The following is a 23,394-nucleotide window of genomic DNA, read 5'->3' on the forward strand; positions in this document are numbered from 1 at the left end:
CTCTCTGACTGCTTTTCACTGGGCGTCTGCCTTCTGGCTGGGCTTCACCTCTCTCTGTTGAAGCCCCTTTGGAGGGCTTTTACTGCTCTTTGTGTTCAACAAGAGACATAATCAAACTCAAAACGATAAATGGACAACTCAGAATGCTGTCTGGGTGACTGGAGATACAGATTGAAGATCAGTGCCAGGCACAGAACCTGAAAACCATTGAACAAATGACAAGACTGATTGCATTTGTGATGCCATCTCCCCACAGCTAGAGAACACGGGTTGTTTACAAGTATACAGTAAACACTATCCAAGAAAGACTGTATTCTGAACAACACTACAAACCTCAATAAATCCGATTAACATTTATTTCTTAAGAAGTAAGTTCCCAGACTAAAATGGAATTAAATTAAAGATAATTACTAGAGATATAACTGAATGGGAAGTTCCCAGATACTTGGTACCTGCTTTTAAATAACTCGTTTTCTGAAGAAGAAATTATACAGGGATTTTTGAACAAGCTTTAATTGAATGAGAATGAAACACAGCACATTATAATTTGTGACATGTAACTAATTGCATGGGGTGATTATCCCTTTACTGTTTATATTAAAATCTGGAAGGTTCCAGATCGTTGAATTTAAGGTCCGTCCCAAATAATCTAGTAAAGTAATAGCAAATTCCATCTAAAGAAAGCATAGCAATGAAATCATAAAGATACACAAAGGTCAGTGACACAGGAAACAAGAAGCAATAGATAAAAATGAGGATACAAAAAAGGTAAATGCTTCGCAAAGATCTATGCCATGGATGAACCTCTACTTGTCTAACCAAGAAAGAAGGCACAAGTTACCAAAGTTAGAAGTGTAAGGGACTATGTTCTTCAAGAAAACGGACTGCCACAGAACTTCCACCTGGAAGCTTGCTTTAAATGTGGCAATGTCAGCTAGTAAGCAGAAAACTGCCTTTCACCTCAACCATGGCCTAGACACTGCCAGAACAGGACAGCAGGACCCTGGGGGATTGATTACCCCAAGTTGCCATGTCAGGGTATGTCACTCTCCCCAAATCCCTACACCACAGGAGAGTCTGTCAGATCATCTGGGATTGGCAGCCGACTACTGCCTTGGGACTTCTATCCCTAATGGCCACGGAGAAACTTGGGACAGCAGCCTAGGGAGCTGGAAAGCTGTCTAACTTCTGCTTAAATCGATCCTTCTCAGATCTGATGGTGTTCGATGACTGGGGTACTGACAGATTTGCCAGTTTAACAGTGCTCCCCTGACTTCCCCAAGGCTACAACCAGCCTGGCAGCTCATTAGTTAAGTTTCCTGCTAAAAATACAGACAGGTGTGCCTCCTTCACAGGCTTTGCATTCCAGGATTCACAGGTTTCAGATTTGGAGATCAGTTCGGGTCAGTTTGGAGGCTCAGAGTTTTAACATGGATAAATATAGTTTTGTTAAACTGATAGGGTACTGACTAAATATCTGTGGGTTTTACTGGCTCCTGCTTTTCAGCCACATCTACAAAACTCTGCTGAAATGCCAACTCCTTGCCCTCGAGAACAGGCTAACCTCACAGAGGGGATAGAGCCCTGCAGGTGTGTTCAACTCCCTCCTCCTTCACTGGCCCAGCTGCTTTTGTTCAGTGAATTTAGACCTAAAAATGTTCATGTCTTTTAACCCAAAGCCAAAACCTTTTGCTATGATACCAAGGTAAAAAAAAAAAATCTTTCCCAATTGTTTAACAGGTACCTGAATGTTCCAGATTGGCCCTCCAGAAATGCCTGAGGACGCCAACTGGGCAAATACTGGCAGGTTGATTTCACCCACATGACCACTCATAAAAAGGCCCTATTATCTCTTAACTCTTATTGACACCTTTATAGGATAGATGCATTCCCCACCCCCAGCAGAAACAGCAGAAAAATATATAATCCCTCAATTTGGTGTACCGGCCCCCACCTCCCAAGCTCCTGGGACATCAGTGCTAGCACCACCTCTCCATGAGCAAGCTGGCACCTCTCCAGCAACTGGGACCTGGTTTTCCAAGATGTCCTAATGAAGGGCATGTCTGCTCTTGTGTCTTGCTCATTCACCCTTGTCTCTTTTTTATAGCCACGACACTTCTCTGTTCCATTCTTTCTGACAGTCTTTCTGATACCCATGACTGACCCCATAGTGATCATAATCAATTTTTTTCTCCCACCAATCTGCCTTCTCAGGCTCCTAAGAAGCAAATGTCTGAGGTCTCCAGGATGGCAGCTAGCTGAATGCTTCTTCACCCATACCTCCCATTGAGCGTGGGTCCTCCAGCTCCTGACTTGCCCTTTCCCATGTCATCCCATGCCAGCACTGGGATGCTGGGAATATCCATCCAGCCCCACTCCTCCCACTCCAGACTCTACCACTGAGAAAGCCTGCAGTTTCTCCCCTGGAACTGCTCAAGGCTGCCTACAGGCTTTTTAAGACCCTGCACATAGATCTGCCATGTGCTCTTGTGTTCTCTCTCCTGCCTTCCTGAGAGCTACTCAGGGGTGCTCTTCTTTGCATTGCCCTGTTTATTAAATATTGATTTATTAAAAATAAACAGATAAATGAATGACTATCTGATGTTTCACCAAAAAAAAGAGAAAGAAATACAAGGGACTATATAAAGTTATTATTAGGATAATAGTATTCTATCTTTGTGTGTATGTGGTTTTCAATTTTTCTTTTATTTTTGTTATTATAATATAACCACATCACTTCTTTCTTCACCTTCCTCCCACCGAACCCTCTCATATATACTTCCTTATGCTTTTTCAAATCCATTGCCTTTTTTTCATTAATTGTTGTTACATGCATATATGTATATATACATATATTTCTAATATAACCTTTTCAGTCTATATAATGTTACTCATATGTAGGTTTTCAGGACGGACCATTTGTAATTAGGTAATGAATTGTCTTGCTCTTCCCTGGAGAAGACCATTTTCCCTTCTCCCAGCAACTCTCAATTGCCCATAGCTGTTCTGCAAGGGGCAGGATTCTAAGTCCCTCCCAATGCTGGCATGAAATCTGACTTGAGCTTGCATAGGGCTTGTGTATGTGAAACTAACAAAACTTTTTGAGCTAGGATGGTAGATTTTCTACCTCTGAGCAGAAAAAAAATATTTCTTAACTATGACAGAACTTATAAGACCAAATAAAAATTTAATACATGTGAGTGTGATAAAACTTAAGTTATTATCCAAAAATACCCCAAAGCAAGTGAATGCATAGGTCACAAGTAGGGTAATGAAATGTGTGGAACAACTGAGTAACTATAAGAAGAAATCAAAGGACTAATATAAAAAGAAAAGGATATTTATATGTATTTATACATTAATAAAGCATATTACCATCCTCTAGCAAAAAAGACCAAAGTGTACATATTTTACAGAAGAGAGCTCAAATTATCCTAAACATAAAAACATTCTTAACTATATGGAAATATGTTTAAATTCACTGATGATCAGGTCAATTTAATTTTAAACCATGCTGAGAAATAATAATTAATAATAAATAAATTAAGTCAGACGGCACCACATTGGGCAGGGGGGAGCATTGGTGGGAATTCTTATTCGCTGTGGTAGAAGGAGAAGTTATGGAACTACTTCCGAAAGGACTAGCTTCCCTTTGAGTTTTACTGTGCACACATACATCCCAGAATACTGACTGTGGGTACAAGCTCTAGAGAAAGCACAGCAATGTTCACAAATTATCACATTACAATAATGTTTGCAGAAGCTTATTCTCATATCAGAAAAGATGAAAACATCACAAATAGCTATTAAGAAAAATGGATAAATAAGAAACGATTAAAAAAGTCTTAGAGTAGACCATTGGAGAGCAGTGAAAATGTGTGACCTATACCTGTATACAACAGCATGGTTGAACTGTGCAAGAAGATAAGTCTGAATGAAAGAATAAAGTCACAAAGCAAGGTTCAAAACCGAGCAAATGAATTCACTACTTAGAATGTACTGTATACAGCATAAAACCTTCAGAGAAAGAAAACGATTAACCCAAAATTCAGGACTTACTGGCTCAGTGGGAAGAGAATCGCTACCTGTATTAAGGATACAAACTGACCTGAAAAATAAGAGTGTTGTCTCTTAGGCTTCGCAGCATGTACCTAAGTGTTTGTTCTTTGCTGGATTACTGTACATATCATCTATTGGGTATAGTGTTAGCTTTCAAATTAACAAAAAGTCTGTTTATTTTACTGGATTTTCATGGTCATTTTGATAAAGGTAGTCTGAAGAGCGTGTTTGGAGTATCTGTATTGTTACCAGTTTGAGGTTTTTACTCTTATAACTGACAATTCCTGAAGAGCAAGCCATTAACGAAAGGCGACAGAGACAGTTTATAACAAACAAGACCCAAGTCTTCCATGTTCAGAAACTTTCACTTTACTATACTGTTTACAAAAGATGAGTCAAAGAAGCCACACTTTAAATCATGTTAGTCATTACACAAGATCCCGATGAAGAAACATGTCCCCGTACCATACAGTACCATGCAGAGAAAACTGGCTATTCAGTCTGCCATGAATTAGGAATGTAGTACCTGAAAGTTAACCCAGTGCCCTCCTTATCATTTGCCTATAAAAATATAAAACTCTGGCTTTGTTCTACAACATGAAATCATTGTCAATAAAAATTAGGTTGAAGGAAACAAAATATTTAAAAAGGTGACACTGGTCAGCTGCCTAATCAATATTAATATTAATATTAAACTTTTCTAAGATGCATTAAGTTACAACAGTCAGTCCGAGCAACACTGTTTATGTTCTGACCGGCCTACGGAGTGCTGCTATTCTAAACAACTGTTCTATGACATAATTTTATTTTACATATATACAGATTCTGCTATTTATATACACATCATGGGACTGTTCCAGTCACTTCACCTCAGTGACAGGGACTTGTCAAGAAGAACGGTTCCGGTTTGCTTCTTGCATTCAACAAAGGCTCAAACATCCACTTCTTTTCCTTCTCTACTGTGAAGAGTTCTGGGAACTCTGAACGCTTAGCTTGGTTTGTGTCGGGGGTTGGCGGTGGGATGATAAAGACTAGGAAGGACTGGGGGCTTATAAATAGTGTCTTTTCTGGAACACTTCAGATGTTGGCTACACCTTTGATTTCTCTGCTTCTACCAAGCTGTACGATCCTTTCATGTTGGCTTTTCTTGCGAAGTAAATGATCACTCCGATGGCAGGTATGATCAAGGAGGAGGCGCAGTAGAGAGCAAGGAACTCAGGAGAAAAATAGTTCTGGTCATTTTCTCTTCCTGGAAAATAACCAAATGGATGCAATTAATGTCTAGTACAAAAGGAAATAATTTAATCACAGTATGTGTTTTATTGTAACAGGGCAGCTAGCTCTTCAAAGAGGAAGGGGTAAACACTGTGCTGAGGACCATTGAGACTTATCAGACACATCTTTTTTTCTGAAATATCCAAATAAGTAGTTCGTGGTTGCTATGCTCATGATAAGCATGAAGATCACAGTTCTTGACTTTACAGACTTGGATTTTGAAAGATGGCTTTGGGTGGAAAACGGCAGGGAAAACACACGTTTTCAAGATCTGTTTTATAAGAACCAGAATCAGAAATATCTAACAAAACCCCCATGACTCTGATTGTCATTAATTGAAATGCCTAATAGGACTCAAAGACCATCTTTCTTACATGCAGTAGCCAAGACAGAGCACTCTCATTGATGACTGCCATGTTTTTATATGCAGTCTTCTGTGTGTCTGAAGCAAAAGCATCTTTACAGATTATCCCCCTCCAGCACTGACAACCCCTCTTGATCTACTGATGGTCTTCAGATAGTTCATTTAAGTGAATGTCTTAGTTACTCAGAGAGTGAGTTCCCTGACCCACATCTCCCTTGTCATAGATTAATATTCCAATATTCCCTCAAAACCAACCACTTTCATATTCCCCTAACAGCTTGCAGTTCAACATTTATCCATGCGTTTACCTGGTAAACTTGTTTTCTTTTCCTGGTTGCAAACTCTACAGACATAGTTATGTTTGGATGAGGTGCTTCAGAACTAGCCATCCCTTAAGACACCACTTGGCACACGGAGTAGCCCCCAAAATATTGAGTACTAATAAAGCTTTTATTTATAAATCCTATTATTTTGCCACATAGCCTTAAATGTAGTACTGAAAATGACAATATAAAATCTCCTAAGAAAGCATGGGACACCTGCAACAGCTCAACATCTAAGCCCCATAAAAGCATCTCCAGAGAGGATGGCTTTTGTTTATTTTGCACACCACAATGTGGTCTCACAGTTACATTTTACTAAATGTAAGGGCATGTTGTCTGAGTCCTTGAAGGAATTAACCATCTGATCTGAGGCATCGCTACATTCCTTCCAGGGCTTTCAAAACACAGAAAGTCACTCAAGTAGAAAAGACTCATTAGCACCACAGGAGAGAGCTGTCTCAAGTTACCAAAGGAGGAAAATGATGACTCACTTTCAGTACCATGATAATAGCTTCGTTTTTCTGCTTTCCTTTGGTAGAATTGATCTAAGGGTAAAATTTTAATGGAATACTCAGCATAATTATGATTAGATATCAATATTGATGACACACTAGGAGGTATTTCTGTTATTGTTTTCTTTAAAATTCAATTATTATCTTTGCCTTTCAGTTTGTCCTTCTGATATCTGTTAAAAATTCAAAATTGAGGGGGCTGGAGAGATGGTTCAGTGGTCAAGAGTACTAACTGCTCTTTCAGAGGATCCGGGTTCATTTCCCAGCACCCACATGGCAGTTCACAACTGTCTGAAGATCCAGTTGCAGGAAATCTGACACTTTCATACCAATGCACATAAAATAAAGTTAAATAAACCATAAAAAAATATTTAAAAAAATTCAAAATTGAGTCAGTTGCTAGGGCAATATTCTAACACATCTTTCCTATTTAAAAAAGCCTTTAAAGCTTTAAAGAATCCTCATCATTCAGATCAATGGGCTACATTTCAGCAAAAACCAAACAAGACAAAATAAATATAAGCATTCAGCTAAATACCAAGGAAAACTAGTTAAGTCTTTCCAGGGTGAGAAACAGGTCAACTTTGGGTCTTTATTCTTACTTAGCTATTTGAAGCCATCTTTGTATGTGAAAGCATGAATATCTAGCTGTGTGACTAATCTGCTTTCATTGTTCATTTAAGGGATAAATTAAAGGTAGAAATGCATATGAAATTAATTAAACAATTAAAAAAACAACATGTGAAAGAGAAAGTTAAAGAGAGAAGAAACAGTTTTCACGGTCTTGAGGAGAAACTGCCATGCACACAGAGGATGACAGAAATCTTAAGGGTCCCATTTCCCAGGGCTAGGCTACGTTAGGGCTAGCCAGAGGTGCCAAGGATTAAGGAAAACAGAAAGGAATGGGGTTCAGTCTACTCCTAGTTGAGATCACTGGAGGCAACGGTTACACACACTGCGTCATGTCCAACGAAACGATGGACACCGTGTCCCATTCTTTGGACACATGGCGGCTCCTTGCCCAGATGATACGTTTTCAGGAAATCACTGCAGGTTGGTGACCCGAAGTTTGACATATAATTATGCTTTTCCCCCCCTTAAAAACATTTCTAAGTGGATGTATCAGTATCGCTCTGATTTGAAGAGGTTCTGTGAAGACAGAAAAAAATGTATTCTACGATCTATAATCTTGAGAAATTTGGGCAGATTGATAAAATTTTTATCTGTTTTCCCACTTGGGTTCATATTTTCTCTGCACTGATATGTGGCTGGTTAACTCTATGGTCAATGCCAGAGCCCCTCAGAGTTGGCATCCATTAGCAGTGCCGTTCTCTCTACTAGACAGGATTTCAAGACTCAACAGCCCTTTGGTATACAAAGGGTCGGAGGCTCATTAGTCAAGGCTGGCATCAATAAAATTAGCAGGTCCTCACAAGAGAGAACAGGAAATTGAGGAGTGCCAATATGTCTCTGATGGGGTTGAACCCCCCCTACCCCACTCCCCACCTCTACTTCCTCTTTATCAGGTTAAAGTCTGACAACTGGGGCACAGATTCAAAGGAAGCTCTTGTGAAATCCAGAGATCCTGTTTAGGATCCAGGCCACTGTTCCCAATTAGCATCCTCACAAAAGAGCCAGGCAGAAAATATGCAGTTTTTCTGTCCTCTGAAAACAGAGCTCCTTCCCAGGGGGGAGCAAGGTCGGCAGAGGATTTTTTTCTGCTGTGCCAATCCCAGTTCCTTATTTTCCTTTTACCCTAGGGGAAAGGTTGTAAAATGTGGCTAAACACTTAGCAAATCTAAAACCTCAGAAACCAGTGATGAATTGGCAACTTTGGGGAAAAAAATAACAAGTGGGAATTCCACATTCACTGATGATTAGTGCCCACTTCCTGGCTAAACGCTACAGGCTGGAACAGCTGTGCCCGAGTAGTTCAAGAAACATTAAGAAGCAACCAGTTAGCATGGAATTCAGTCTTACTTCGCCAACACCCGTGTGATAGTAGAAACTGCTTGCTCTCCTCAGATACTTTGAATGATTAAAATTATATATATAAAACTAACCTTTTACATCAAGGGTTAAACTTCGTAACTGTGAGCCCACTTCGGTTTTAGATTCACACTCGTACACTCCAGCGTCCTGGAGCTGGGCCTTGCGGATGGTGTACGCGCCGTCAACGGACTTCAATACCATGTCTCCCGTCTTGGCTTTCTTCTTCAGGATGATCCACGTTTCAGGCGCGCTTCCACATGTGCAGGAGATAATGACAGTGTCTCCCTCCTTCACGCTCTCAGAGGGAAAGGCTGTGAGTTGTATATCTTTCGGAGAGCCTGAAGAGAGAACCGGCAGTTAGTGTGGCTGGAGCGGAGGGTACAGCCATCGCATTCTAAGAACCTCGGCAGCGGCTGCCAAACTCTTGGCGATGCCTTCTGCATGAGCTGTGATGAAAGCAAGCGAAGGAGCTGGGCATTTGTTCAATTCTAAAGGATCGCATTGTAAGCAAGAGAAGACGTGTCTCGGGCTTCTTTCCTGTCCTTACCCAGCCAAGGACAAAAATTAGGTATTTAATAAGCAGCTGTAAAATCAGATGTGAAAAAATATTTTTTTAAAAAAAAATCATATTGTTCACCAAAATTTTCCTTGAAGTGCATAAGCCTTATGAGCTAGGTGCTCCCTGACTAGGAAATTAAGATGTATAACATTCTTTTAAACTGTCTTTTAAGAATGTAGTTACCAATTATCGAATCTCGAGGTCTTGGCTGATCTCAATTGAAGTAGAACATTTCTATTAATGTAATAAGCCTTAGGGGGGACACCCAATGTCTGTTTTGTAAACACTTGCTTAAGACCATCTGTTTTGTCACTTTGAGTCTCCTCCTCCAGGACCACAGGGCAATGACAACCAGACTCTGGCTTCCTTTTCTTTCAGATGGTCACATAGTGTAGTCCAGGCTGGCCTGAAAGTCTCCTAAAGGTTTTCTTTGAGATTATGTGGTTCCCTTCCCAGGTTCTACCCAATGTGATGGTTTTGATACTAAGTAATTTCCTACCCTTATTTCTTCACCAAAACCACAATCTCATAAGTGTCCCTGAACTTCCAGTTTAGCTCCTGGGGAGAGCATTTCATTCGAGGAGAATCGGACTTTAGGGCAAGTGATTTGACCTGAAAAGAGAGTTCATCTCAGGAACAGCGCGGAACTGTTTTTTTTTTTTTTTTAATTTATTTTTTTCTTTACTTTTTTTTTTTGCACATAAATACAATTTTGAAATGAGGGTTTTTCTTTTCTTTCTTTTTAAGGTTTATTTTTATTTTTAAATTATATTTGTATTTGTATGTGTCTGTGTGAGGGTCCCTGCACTGTCCACGGAAACAAGGAGAGGACAGGAGATCCCCTGGAGCTGGAGCTACAGGCAGTCGTGAGTGCTGAGACCAGAACCCAGGTCATCTGTAAGAACAGTAGGCGCTCCTTGCTGCTAAGCCATCTCTCTAGCCCTGAAAGGTTTTCTTTTCAAAGAGGACCTTGTTCACTGTCGGTAACGCAATAGGAAATGCACTAGCCATTAATAATTTAAAAATCTCACTCTACTCACCTTGGATAATCAGTTCAACTGTTTTTTTGCTAATTCCAGCCTGGTTAATCCCTTGGCACACATAAATGCCAGAATCTTCCGGTTTTGTAGACACTAAGGTGAGTATTGTATCTTCAGAAAGAGGTTGCAATTCCCCGTTATTCAGCTGCCTGCTCCACAGGATTTTTGGAGCTGGAAAGCCATCGCTTGAGCAGGTGAGGTTCACGGGACTGCCCTCCTCTAGGACAGGAGAGGGGCTGACCCAGATGGTGGTTTCCTTGGGGGCAACTGAAAAGGAAAAGACACTTAGCTTGACTCTCTTATGCTCCGAATTCCAAAGAGTCTGGACAACATTGTAAAACTTGGCAAAGGGATCTGGATTAGCATAGTTTGTAAATTGTGATAACCTGCCCAGAAGTTTCTGTGGAGGAGACACAGTGAGAGGTAGAACCCAGACAAAGCGGATAGTTTCCAATGGCAGAAAGTGCTGGAGAAACTGATGTCAAAGCACAGAAAGTCAGTGGAGTGCGTAGTGTCTGAGTGACATGGTGGATTAGAAGCCTCTGCCAGACCCTGTGAAGAAGAGCCAGGGTAAAAGAGAAGTAACTCCGTTTCTCAGGGAGAAAGGAGTAGAATGCTTTGGAAACACACACACACACACACACACACACACACACACAGGAGGGGGGCATTGGGGGAGAGACTTAAAGGTCAGTGATATGTATGGTCAGAGCATGATGCACTGGAAGATTCCCCGTGAATAAGAAAAAACAGTTGGCTACCCTTTGAACCTGGGTTGATCATTTGCCCAATAGGATGTCTGTAGACAGACATGGGCTAGGGGGAGTGCTCCTGGCAGGCCTTTATAAGGCTCACATCACCATCACCTTTCTCAGCTGTGTTCCCTTCCCTGAGGGAAACCTAACCACACTAAGACAGGTGGGAGCGAGGTCATAAGGCACTTAAGTGAGGCTACCTGTGACAAGCCAGCTGCTAGCCCGGCTGAAGATGACTCATTGAGCTCTACTGATTCTCTCTGAGGCTGAGCAGCTGCCTGGCTGGCCCATTCCTGAATGCTAATGCATAGAATCACACGTAAATAAATCAATGATGGTTTGTTATCATCACTCCTATCTTGCATTTTTGTTTCTGTTTTTTTTTTTTTTTTTTTCCACAGAGGCTTTCATTGTTAACCTTCCGTTAGCTATTACCTAGTGGACACAACAAAGAAATCCACATTCGGTTGTGGCTGCCCCATGGATGTCCTTACCATGGACGTAAAGAGTCTGTGTACTCTGCCTTTGTTTGGGTTCAGATTCCATTTCGCCACTGTGTAACTTAGCCAGGCAAACAAGCACGTTCCCAGTATCTTCACTGGTGGGGATGAAGGTCATTTCCAAACTTTTGGTCTCTAAGGATTTTATGCCCATTTCCTCATAAAAATGTTGACTCTTCAGTGTGGTCTCCCCCTTCAGTAATTCAATCTCCAGATGGCCAAAAGGGTACACGTTAGGGACTGTGCAGTTTACGATGACAGGCTTCCCGTGCACAAGGGGCCCACTGATCTCAATTGCTGGGTCTTCGGGGAATGCTGCAAATATCAAGCAAAAAAAAAATGTTAATATATGGTAGTCAAGGGAAAATTGGGTTCGACTCCACTAAATGCAAAGGCCTCATAGTGACAGCTTTTGATCGGCTGAGAAGGGTGTGGACGTGAATAGTGCCATTAGCTATAACGGTACATGTACAATATTAATTGTAAATAATTGGGACAAAATACTACGTATTTTAAGTCAATGAATAATAGATGCTTTTTCTTCTTATTTTTCTCTTCTAATGATGCCATCTTGCCTGTCCTTTCCTAAGGGCACATGACCTCTGCCATCTTACCAATGAACTGTATAATTTAAATGTTTTAGAACTTTGTCATGATATAGTGACTACTAAATATGAACTAATTCCTCAGCTTTCATTTTTCTCCTTTCTGAGAAGCCTGATTAAATGGCTATTATTTAACTTATTTTATCGCTAGACAAAGAAACTTACGGGAACGAATGAGACTTTTAATTTTATATCAGATGGAGTCAAAATCTGTCCTCTGACCTAGGAGTCTTGGCTACAGGTTTTCAGTCTCAAATGAGACTCACAGTACAGCTTTCAATTTGGACAGCATATCAAAATTTGGATAGTTTGGGTTTTTTTGACTACATTGAGGTTATGAGTTTTAAATACTTTTCAGAAATTATTTCCTTCCGTTTTTGTTTTTGTTTTGTTTTTTTTGAGACAGGACCTAGATGACCTGGAACTCTTTATGTAGACTAGGCTGGCCTCAAGCTCACAGGGCTCTTTCTCTCTCTTCTTCCCAGTTGGGTAACTCTTGTAATTAAGAATAAAACTACATCTGGGCATGAAGGCATATGCCTTTAATCCCAGCACTTGGGAGGGAGAGGTAGGTGGATCTCTGAGTTCCAGGCCAGTCTGATCTACAGAGTGAGTTCCAGGACAACAAAGGTTACACAGAGAAAACCTACCTCCCCCCCCCCACCACCAAAAAAAAAAAAGAAAATAAGGATAGAAAGGAAGGAAGGAAGGGAGGGAGGGAGGGAGGGAGGAAGGGAGGGAGGGGGGAGGGAGGGAGGGAGGGAAGGGAGGGAGGGAGGGAGGAAGGAAGGAAGGAAGGAAGGAAGGAAGGAAGGAAGGAAGGAACTGACTTAATATTATACTACTGTATGTTTTCTCACATATGTAAAACCCAGACTGAAGCAGTTAGAGAGGAGAGAGGCATGGAGAGGGGATGAAATAAGAAGAAAGCATAATTGACACAAACACATGGCGACGCCATGATGAACCTGCTTGCTTGTATGCCAACTTTAAACATCAATAAGAAAATGTAAAAGAACTATCCTAACTGTATTCTTTAGAATCTGAGTAGTTTTCCTCTCATCTACAAAACGTTTAGAAGACATCCTATGTAAACGAACAAAAATGACACTCAAATAACTATCAGCATAAAAATGATGCCTAAAAAAGCTAAACATTTTTTTTCCATAGAAAGTGGTAAATTTTCAAACACGCCCACAATGCCATAAGCTGTCGCCCTGTTCCAACTTCTGCTGGGAATGTGCCTACATCAGCAGACCCTGGACTCCGGGGAATATGATAAAGCAATAAAGTTTACCCTCCTTTTGAGAGATTTAACTGTCTTAACAGGCACACTCTTACTCTGAACACAATCCTGAAGGTTAGCACACGTTTGGGCAGGGCTTTAGATGGGAGATCTTTACAACATGTTCTCTGGGTTGACGAGTAGAGCAGGGCAACCCCACCCTCCCCGCAAAAATAACCTTGCAGTCACATGGTCGCTGTAAAGTTCACTCCTCATTCAGTGAAGACTGAGGGCTTCCAGCCACGTGAAATTCATGGAGATTGGAGGTTGGAAAGTATTTTATTAAGGTGACAGTAAGGGGGGAGACGGGAGAAGGTGTGTCATTTGTTCACGATGTAGATCCGTTTTAAAGGACACTATTGACTCTCAGTTCTGTAGCCGTTACCTATTAAAACCATCCCATACTCAGACTAAATAAAACCTGTCTCCATTTCTGGCCCGCTACTCTTTCTCATTGTCCCCTCACCCGAATCCTGCAGATCAGCTTTTCAAGTCTGCCTTAAAACAATAGACTGCTTCCCCTATTTCTCTCTCCCCCAACACCTCGATTGTTGCTCACCATCCCCATAGACTTCCCACTCCTTCTTCTTTCATGAAAAAGTATTAATATTATCTAACATATTATATGTTTATTTTAAAATAATATACTTATGTATACTATATCAAACACAGGGCATTTATCATCTATATTATTTTAAATGTATTATACAATAAAAAAATACTATATCTGATCAGAAGCCTGACTATTTGTGAAGGAAAAGGGGATAGTGGGTGGGAGGAGAAGGGATGAGACACCATAACAGGAGGCTGAATATAAACAAAGCACAGGGACCAGTTATTTTCTGTTCTATTAAAATAATAAATATTACACACAATAAGGTTATCTTTCAAAAATGAAAGAGAAACAAAGACTTTTTAAAGTGCTCATGAAAAGCAAAACACAAAACACACTGGGCTGGCAGGCTGAAGCTATAACTCAATGGCAGAGCGCTCGCCTGGCGTGGGTAAAGCCCAGCATTCCATGCCCACCATCTCAAAGCAAAATGAAACAAAACAAAAGGCAGGCTGGAGTTCACCCCCAGTTTGAGTGGATGAGGCAGTCACCCCTCACCGAGTCCTTATCTGAATGGACACAAGTCCCTGACTGCTCTCCCTCACCTCCTCCATGTACCACATGTGGCAGTGGGGGAAGCAGAGCATGGAGCAAGCTCACGTGCGCGAGGAGAGTAGGACCAGTCACGCAGTGTGCGCATGCTGTAAACAAATGCGATATATACGGGAGAGCCGGACCAACTGTATTGCATCCAACAGTGTTCAGAGATCGAGGGATGCCAAACCTCTTTCTGCACAAATGGATTTCCTTACACAGTCACATCCATTTTCTTCCAAAGGAACAAGAGGAAAGGGAAGTAATCAGTGAGTCATCCATTTTGAAAAGCACTTACAGTAGACCTCCACCCGGACTTCCTTTTCCAGTTTCCTCCGAGCACAGGTCACAGAGCACAGGTAAGAGTTTTCATGCTCGAGGCTCACGGGGCTCAGTGTCAGTGTGGATGTGGCCCCCTTCCTCCTCACCTCCCCGTTAAGGGAGCCGTTTATCTGAGTCCTCCAAGCAAAAGTGGGGGAGTCACAGCCAACAACAGCGCATGTCAGTACAACCGAGTCTCCAACCTGCGCAGCCACCCAGGATCCGGGGGAGATGTCAACAGTTAATGGTTTCTCTGAAGAGGAAGAAAAAAAATAAGAAAGAGCAAGATGAATAACAGATAAGATTCTTTTCTTATTGCATCATATTCCCATATTCCATGTTTATCTTCCTTGATCTCTATTCAGCAACTCTCTGTGCCAAGAAAAAAATTGCTCCTTTCCATCTTGGAGCCATCAGGAATAAGAGCACGTCTTTGAAGAAGGAACCCATGATGCTGTGTTGACTCAGGCTGCCAGAATAAGTGTAGATAACAATTTGTCAAGAACGTGCTTGGCATCTTTTCAAAGCAATAACCCAACCTCTGCTCTATGTAGTCCATCAAGTCACTGTGGTTGAACAGGACCTCAAACTATCCAGCAGTTGCTGCGTGGCGAGCATGCTGCATTCTGCTTTATATGCATACATTATCTCTCTTAATTCCCAGAAGAGTAATTAACTGGTACTATTATTTCTTTGCTACTTTCTTATTCTTCTGCTCCTGTATTTTCCCCTTCTCTTCTTCTATCCCTTATGCCTTTTTCTTCTTTAAGATAATTAGGCTGAGAAGTGCTAAAAGGCTTAAGCTACATTTGCAAGCGAAGTAACAGGGACTTGATGTAAGATGGGTCTGACTTGAAACTCCAGTTTTTCTCTTCCCACAACTAAGTCGAGTTGTCCTCATGTGGAGATAAAATGAGATCTAAAATGATTACAGGAGAAACTGCACCAAATTGCACTATCCTTAATCCTTCATATACATCTATATAATGGAATTCCAACATAAAATACTATTTTTGAGGATCACACAGCGTCACACTGAGAGCAAAAGAATGATGTCAGCATTAAGGTGGCATCAAATACGTTTGATGCGTTCTCAAAAGACTTTATTCTGGGTAGAAAGCTGAGTGATCAGGGCAAACACCCGAGACTCAAGCATCCAAAAATGTTCTCCAACTTCTAGGCACACAGCCTTGGATGAAATGACATATCTTGAGAGGAAGAAATCTGAATCTTGGTGTTGTTCCTCTGAAAATCCTGGAAGTGTTTGGGCAACTCAGCACGTGACAAATGAATCTCCAAAGAAAATCACTAGAATGTTCTAGCAAGCTGGACACAGGAGGAAATCTCGGCACACAATAAAAATATACTCCATTTTGTGTGGTTCTTTTCTGTACCAGGAAAAGTAGCTTTTCTTCTTTTAGTTTGTGTAATTGTGGTATAGTATTTTTTTTCAAAGAAGTTTCTTCTCAAATTACCTCCAAATAAATTAAATGCTATTGGATTTTTGAAGAGATTATTCAAAACAGTTACCAAGTTATCTAAGTTCCGTCTCTGCCAGTGTGAGAATGAGGAACTTATCAGGAGATTCACTTCCTGCCTTCAAGGAGACTGACAGCCCTCACTGTGTGTGTTTGGAGCTGCTGGGGAGAAGCCCTTGAAAGGGCTGAAAGACCCTTCCAACTTCAGCACAGTCATTGAGGCTGCTAGTTGCTCATGCACTATAATACAAGCCCAGAACACAATAATTCCTTTGCCCCTTTGAAAAGGGGCCCAGCATATGGGATGCAACTAGTCTAGAATAGACACCGAGCCTCCCACACTTTTAGCCATACATCTTCTCTGACCATATGGGAATAGTAATCATGCACCTGAGCTAATCAGCTGATGGTGTTCGAATTCTACTTTCTTCTTCATCTAAACTTAAAATCCACGTTTTCATAGATTAAAAAAATGTATTGTCCAAGTTTATAGTTTATGTTTTAATTCAGCTAACACTTACTGTGTGTCAGGTACCAGACTAGCCACTGACTCATTAATTCAAAGACATACACACAAACACAGTGAGTTCCTGGGTTCTGAGTTGAGAAGCTTGCAGTTTAATGAACATACACATTCAAATACATACATTTTTGTGCTCTTACTAAAGAATGTGCTTTGATTTTTGTCACTCCTTGGTATATAAATATACCAAAATACCACACCATACACAATGTAGGCACGCATATAATTTTGATTGCCCAACTGAAATGTTAACTACAATTGAAAGAGCATGGGATTTTGATTTAAGAGGACTCTGTAAGGACAGCAACAAGCCATTTGACCATATGCAAAAAAAAATGATGAGTCATATTGCACCTGAGCTTCTCAACTACCTCACAGCACATGGTAAATACTGAGATAGCAGATGAAGGAGAGTGCGAAACTCTTGGCAAACATTGGCTGTACAGTCAACTGATGGCCATTATTAATCTGAGACTCCATTCTCCCATCTGTAAAATGGAGAAAATACCCCTTAGTTATTTCTTGAAGACTAGATAGCGTCTATAAAGTTCCAGAAGGCCAGTTTGGTTTGAGGGAAATGCCGTTGCTTCAGAAAATCTTGCAAACTCTCACATGAGAAACCGTAAGCTAAGGCAAAGGCAAGAGGGCTGGCTGGAAAGGCAGTCAGGGCAGAGGGAATCGTGGTGAGGTAGAGGGGTCAAAAGTAGGTCACTTGGGATGGGAGCATGTATTCGGTAGTCACAGCTGTGTAGCTGACTATATGGAGTAAGAAGACCAAGTGAAGTAGCATGAGGATGCTAATATCCAATGGGCAGGAGATGGTGACCAAGTCGGGAACTGAGACAGCAGTGAGATGACAAGAGCTACAGAAGAACCAGTGTGGAGGTTCTGAGAGAAAAGAGTTCCCAAAAAGTGTGAGTTTGATAAATATGTATGTATGCTGAAGCGCATGTCTACCAGATAGGTCATCAAGCAAAGGCAAGGGAAGAATGTCAGCACTGGCATTGAGTGGCTATTGCTCAACTCCCAACAATGGCACCTCTTCACCTTCTACTCACCTTGAACAGTTAATTCCACCTCTGCTTTATTTCTCCCAACCAGATTAACTCCTTCACACACGTAATTTCCAGAATCTTCCGTTCTCATAGCAACTAAGGTAAGAGTTGCATTTCCTGAGAGGAGCTGCAGATTTCCGTTATCTAATTTCTTGCTCCAGAAAATCTCGGGAGCTGGTAGACCCTCACTGGAACATGTCATTGTCACAGCGTCACCCTCTCGAAGACTTCTGGAGGGATGTACAGAGATAACTGTATTCTTGGGAGAGGCTGAAAAGGTAGAACATAATATGAGCTGTCATTCAGCATCGACTTCACCCAACGGGGATGATGTATTTCTCTTGGAGACTGTACTTATGTGTCTCTACAAATTTGACAAACTTACCTGCCAAGTGAGAGTCAAGAATCACCAAGTCATTTAAAAAAATGAGCCAATCTAATTTCTAACCAGTTAATTAAAGTTCTTGACCTCTGATGTTTTCAGGGAGCCACAGGTAGGTGGAAATTAAGAAAAGCCCTTCAAGTTTCATGGTTCAGTCTCTTGCCTAAGAACTGGAATCCTGGGCAAGAATCTTTGCCAAAAGCACATCCAAGATTCAGCACTTACTGTGGGAGACACCCTACTCAGGGCCATCAAATTGGTATTTGAATATCATTAATTCCTTTTAAAAAGTCTCTAGTTGAGTTGAAATTTTCCTGGAAGTAGCTAGCATTTGCACAAAGGTCGTAGTTTAGTTCTGTGCTCTTATGGATAAATGGCAATGCTCTTTCTCACATGACTGCTTTCAGTGGCTTAACTATACCTCTGTCTCAAAGTGTTGTGTTCTGTGAGGAGAAATAGCCCATATCTTGATTGCTTTCTCCAAAGGTTGTTAGACGTTGTTTCCATCTCATTATGCTTTGGGTAAACCTAGTGTATTTGACACCAACTCTTTCCAACTTAGGGCTCAGAGTAGAAAACATTTTAGTTTGAACAGAGCACCACGAGTTGCTTAAAAACACAATTCTAATATAAGAAGAAGCTTCAGATCCACCAGCAGTCTCCAAAACCTTGAAGACAAACCCTAACACCTACTGCATGTGTGTACATGTGTGCACACTGTTGTACATACACACACACACACAGAATAAGAAATCCTCTTGTAAATTTTTTATGCCCGTGAAACCAATGTTTCAAGGCTTATTATAAAATTTTATAGAAAATTTATCATTTGAGCCCACTTCCTACAATCCAAGCAGATAGTGTTATGTTGATTCCTCCTTGATAAACAGGAGAATAGAGGAGTTGAATAATCTTAACATCACTCAGTTAACAGTGAGACAGGACTCTCAAGCACTCTAAACCCAAACCCAGTATCCTGTTCTTTTTAATAATAGCATTTATAAAGTCATGTCTTGAATAATTAATGCAGTAAAAGCTGCACGTTTCTAGTTCATCTATTTGATACATTTATTGTAACAATAAACAAAATAATACATATCTGGGACCGAATTCCCATAGACCAGAGCTCCTCATGCAAGTACTTACTGTAGACTTGCAGTTTGTTGGCCTTCTCCCTTTGTTGGGGCTCGGGCTCAATGTGTAAGTAAGCTCGGCAAACAAGAGCTTTCCCAATATCCTCAAGGCCAGGAGTAAAGGTGAATTCCAAACTCTTGGTTTCCAGAGACTTCTTCTCCATCTCTTCTATAAACATTTCTGTCTTCAGGAGTTGGTCACCTTTGAAGAGTTCCATTTCCAGTCTGTCAGATGGGTAAACATCAGAGGCCAAACACTTGACCATGACAGGCTTCCCAACCTCCAGGGGACCACTCATCTGAATTTCTGGATCCTTAGGGAATGCTGCAAAGCCAAGCAAATGCACAAGTAGGTTTTTAGGCTCCTGTAGATAGCATCTCTGAATGTTTTAACACAACACAAGTCAAAACAAATGTTTTTGTTAATACTCGGCTTAATTCAGCATAGCCACTTGTTTAAAAAGCAAGCCACGGTTCATGGTGGACTCAGGAATCACGAATCAGAATTAACCACTTTTTAAAGGCCATTTCAGTTTTAATCTTGTAACTGTTAAAAAGTATGTGTTACTGAAGGAAAGAAGAATGAAAAGCCTAAAATCTATTGAAACTCTGCAATAGATGTAACTTAAAGGGCTTTGCTCTCTCTTTGCTGTAACCCTGGGTGACAGAGGCCACATTTCACAGATAAGGAAACTTGGACATAGTGTGATTGCAGAACCAGCCTCTTTCACCCAGCATGGTGAGGTGGGGGAGCAAAGCTCATGTGTCTGTCACTCTGCACTGCGATTCCAGAGACATAGTACGCCTTGTTCTCTTATGTTAGTGCAGGTACAGTTCTAGATGAGAAACCCAACATTCAGAATGACATTGTAAAGGAGTGTCACTGTGTAAGACTGCCTACAAAATAAAGAGAATGACCTTAGGGGGCTGGCTTCTGAAAATGGGATCTCTGATAAGAATTCACCCACCAGAAAGGCGTTCAGTTCTAAGAGAGCGCTCCATACTGGATTCATTCTCCCAAAAGCCAAACTTTGTGTTCTGACCAGCACTCTACTGAACCCACCAGCACAATGGAACACAGCACATTGCCCCCACCTTTTACACAGTTTATCATATACATATACATATGTATATGATGCATATAAGTCATGATGGGGGCTCATTGGTGTCCCAGTACTACAGAATATTACAATCAAATGTAGAACAGAGACTGAACTGTTAAATACAATGGGAAACAGGCTCTCTTGCAGAAAAAAAAAAAAACAGGCTACATAATTAAATCCAGAAAGTTCCTCACTTCTCTTTTTTAACTCTCCAACTGTACCGTACTTGTGGGCAAAGGCAAAGGAACTGCAAAAGCTTTATTATCTAAAAACATAGTATTTTAAATTTCCCCTCCTATTATTTATGTCCGTCACAGACTTCAGGAAATGTGCCTGGCATCCACACATTTCATGACAGGTAACATAAGAACTTGCCATTCTTCCCGATATTTATATAACAGGACCTTGCACGGAGCTCAGGAGGCTGCCCAGACATAAACTATGCATACACAGCCAGCGTAATTGAAAGCAGCCGGCCAAGTTCAGCTGCTTGGGAAGCCCAGCTCCACAAGGGGTTTGCTGAAATTTCAGTGAAGGTTAATGGACAAAGGCAGGCTTCAGCACAGTAGGAAGGAATCAAGGTAGTTAGAGGATAAATCAAATGTGAAGAAATGCCTATGTGAGTACATTCTGGGGTGGGGGAAGAGATGCTATCTATAACCAAAGACTCACCATTTCTATAGGATTCACTAACCCCCTCCCCTTTGCTTGTTCTATTTGCTGAGTTGAGGATGGGGATGGGATGTGTTTGGGGTAGGCTGGTGTAATATGGGTACCTGTTCATATTCCTGAGTCAAATCTAATATATTAGATGAAAATCTTTGGGATGGAAAACCAAGGCTTTATGGCAACAACAAGAATTCTCAACTTTATCAGTATTAGATGAATGAGATGTTCATAGATGTTATGGTTATGTCTAAAGGGGAGGCTTATATACTCGTAAATCTGAGTCTGCAAGCACATCCTAAGCTCCAAGTTGCATAAGAATAAGTAAATGGAAAGCGAGACATCATCAATCTTCAGATGCATGAGCAAGTGAACATGTAGAAATACAGGCAGATGAGAGATTAGAGAAAAAAATGAACAGAGCCTGTGAGATGCTCACATTTCGGCTAAGGACTGGACTGAAGAAGATGCGAGTCTTTTGCAAGGGGCACCATTATTTTTTTTTTTTTTTTTTGTAGCAAACAAAGACAAAGTGGTTAAAATTCCGATTCGTCTTCTCATCTTGCTCGTCCTTGTCTCTGGCTTTATTGAAACCATCTAGCCAAGAATCTAGATACACTTAACTCCACATGTTATTAATATTTTCTTCAAGCAGCATCGAGAGAAAACCAAACCTCTTTGGGGGCACTTACAGTAGATGTCCACCTGGGTCCCTCTTTCCAGTTTCACTGATCCACAATATACTGTGCACACGTAAAAGTGTTCATTCTCAAAACTGACAGGATCCATGGTCAGGGTGGACGCCGTCTCATTTTTCCACATCTTCGCACTGAGCGGACTGTCTATCTGGGTTCTCCAAGAGAAAGATGGGGACACACAGCCTGTGGCTTTGCAAGTCAGGGACATGGAGCTCCCAATCTGAGCCATCGTTCTATATGTAGGGGAGATCTCGACTTCAAAAGCTTGAGCTAAAACAGCAAGGAGAGAAGAGAAAAAAAAGCAACTTTACTCTGGTCGGTCTCAGGCTGTATCCTTTCTCTCTTGCATAGCAATACAGTGTTTAAACCACAGCCTGGGGGATCTACTTTTTAAATTGTCTCAGGCAGCTCCAAAGCCCAGATGTTGCTGTTGAGGTAGGTGCTGGGATCCTGACCATGAAGAAGAATGCTCAGTCAGACTTTGAAGCCCATTGTGCAACGCGATTTTGTTATTTTCTAAGTTTGACTTCGTGGTCAAGTACAGAATACTAAAGAGTTAGACCTACTACCGATATAATCCAAATTTCTCAGTTAACATTCGAAAAGGGTACCAAACCACATCCATCTGTAGGTCTGCCAAAACTAGTTTTATAGCAAAAGTTTCTAGTACACCCAAAGCTGTGGACCTGTAAAACAGGTCTGGGACTTACAGGCTGCAAACAGTATCCAAAGTACCGTTGAGGCTCCAGAGATCGTGACCATCTTCTCAGGCATTTCAAGTCGCTGCTGGGGTGACGAAATGGAAGCGCCGAAGCCTTCTTTGTGCCCCACGTGAAAGTGTCTGGGAAAAGTGTTCAGCTTCCAAAGCCAGCCGGGTTGGTGTGAGTGAAATAGAAAAGTCTGCTCTTATTTATAAAGGGTCTTGCTGGAGAGGCGGAGGGAAATCCCTTCAAGGGGAAACCCAGGGCAGAGCCAGAGAAAAAAGTTTAACTGACAGCCGGCCAAGTCCCCAAGTTAACCCCTTCAGCTGCTCTCAGCGCTGAAGTCACTCTGAGTCCTGGGAAACAAGGCACTTCCAAGTCCATAAATCTCGGGCTTTTCCTGACTTGCAACTCCGAAAGGGTTCTTTCCTGAAAAGATATGAGACAAATATCATTGCAAAATGAAACTGCCCACAACGTGTGTGTGTGTGTGTGTGTGAGAGAGAGGGGGGGGGGGCAGGGAGGGAGGGAGAGAGAGAGAGAGAGAGAGAGAGAGAGAGAGAGAGAGAGAGAGAGAGAGAGAGAGAGAGAGAGAGAGAATCATCAGAGGAAGGGAGGGAGGGGCAGAGACAGAGATGACCAGGTAAACACCCACTGACTTTTCTTCATTAAGGAATATATTTGCATTTAAAAAAAATAGAAATTAAGCCGGGCAGTGGTGGCGCACGCCTTTAATCCCAGCACTCGGGAGGCAGAGGCAGGCGGATCTCTGTGAGTTGGAGGCCAGCCTGGTCTACAAGAGCTAGTTCCAGGACAGGCTCCAAAGAAGCTGCAGAGAAAAACCTGTCTCGAAAAACCAAAAAAAGAAAAAATAAATAAAAATTATTCTCTTTCGACAAAAAGGAAAATATCCTTTAT

General features: G+C 41.4%; 1 protein-coding gene across 1 annotated transcript; it reads right to left on the bottom strand.

Annotated features, from left to right (window-relative positions):
* Positions 1–4,405: 4,405 nt before the first annotated feature.
* On the bottom strand, positions 4,406–22,961 carry Vcam1 (vascular cell adhesion molecule 1). The gene is made up of 9 exons (XM_038311858.1): positions 22,486–22,961; positions 21,770–22,045; positions 19,322–19,633; positions 17,797–18,063; positions 14,715–14,990; positions 11,374–11,694; positions 10,125–10,391; positions 8,597–8,863; positions 4,406–5,308 (listed from the first exon to the last, which is right to left on the bottom strand). The coding sequence occupies exons 1-9, from the start codon at positions 22,547–22,549 to the stop codon at positions 5,148–5,150; spliced, it is 2,211 nt and encodes a 736-aa protein (XP_038167786.1). The 5' UTR covers positions 22,550–22,961; the 3' UTR covers positions 4,406–5,147.
* Positions 22,962–23,394: the final 433 nt, after the last annotated feature.

Source organism: Arvicola amphibius, chromosome 14 (assembly GCF_903992535.2).
Source record: "Arvicola amphibius chromosome 14, mArvAmp1.2, whole genome shotgun sequence".
Classification (NCBI taxonomy): Eukaryota; Metazoa; Chordata; class Mammalia; order Rodentia; family Cricetidae; genus Arvicola; species Arvicola amphibius.

Coding starts and splice junctions, on each gene's coding strand:
- Vcam1 (XM_038311858.1), bottom strand. CDS start 22,549: ATGCCTGAGAAGATGGTCACGATCTCTGGAGCCTCAACGGTACTTTGG. Junction 22,046..22,485: donor TTGGATACTGTTTGCAGCCT/GTAAGTCCCAGA, acceptor TTGCTGTTTTAG/CTCAAGCTTTTGAAGTCGAG. Junction 8,864..10,124: donor AGTTGAACTGATTATCCAAG/GTGAGTAGAGTG, acceptor TTCTCTCTTCAG/GCTCTCCGAAAGATATACAA.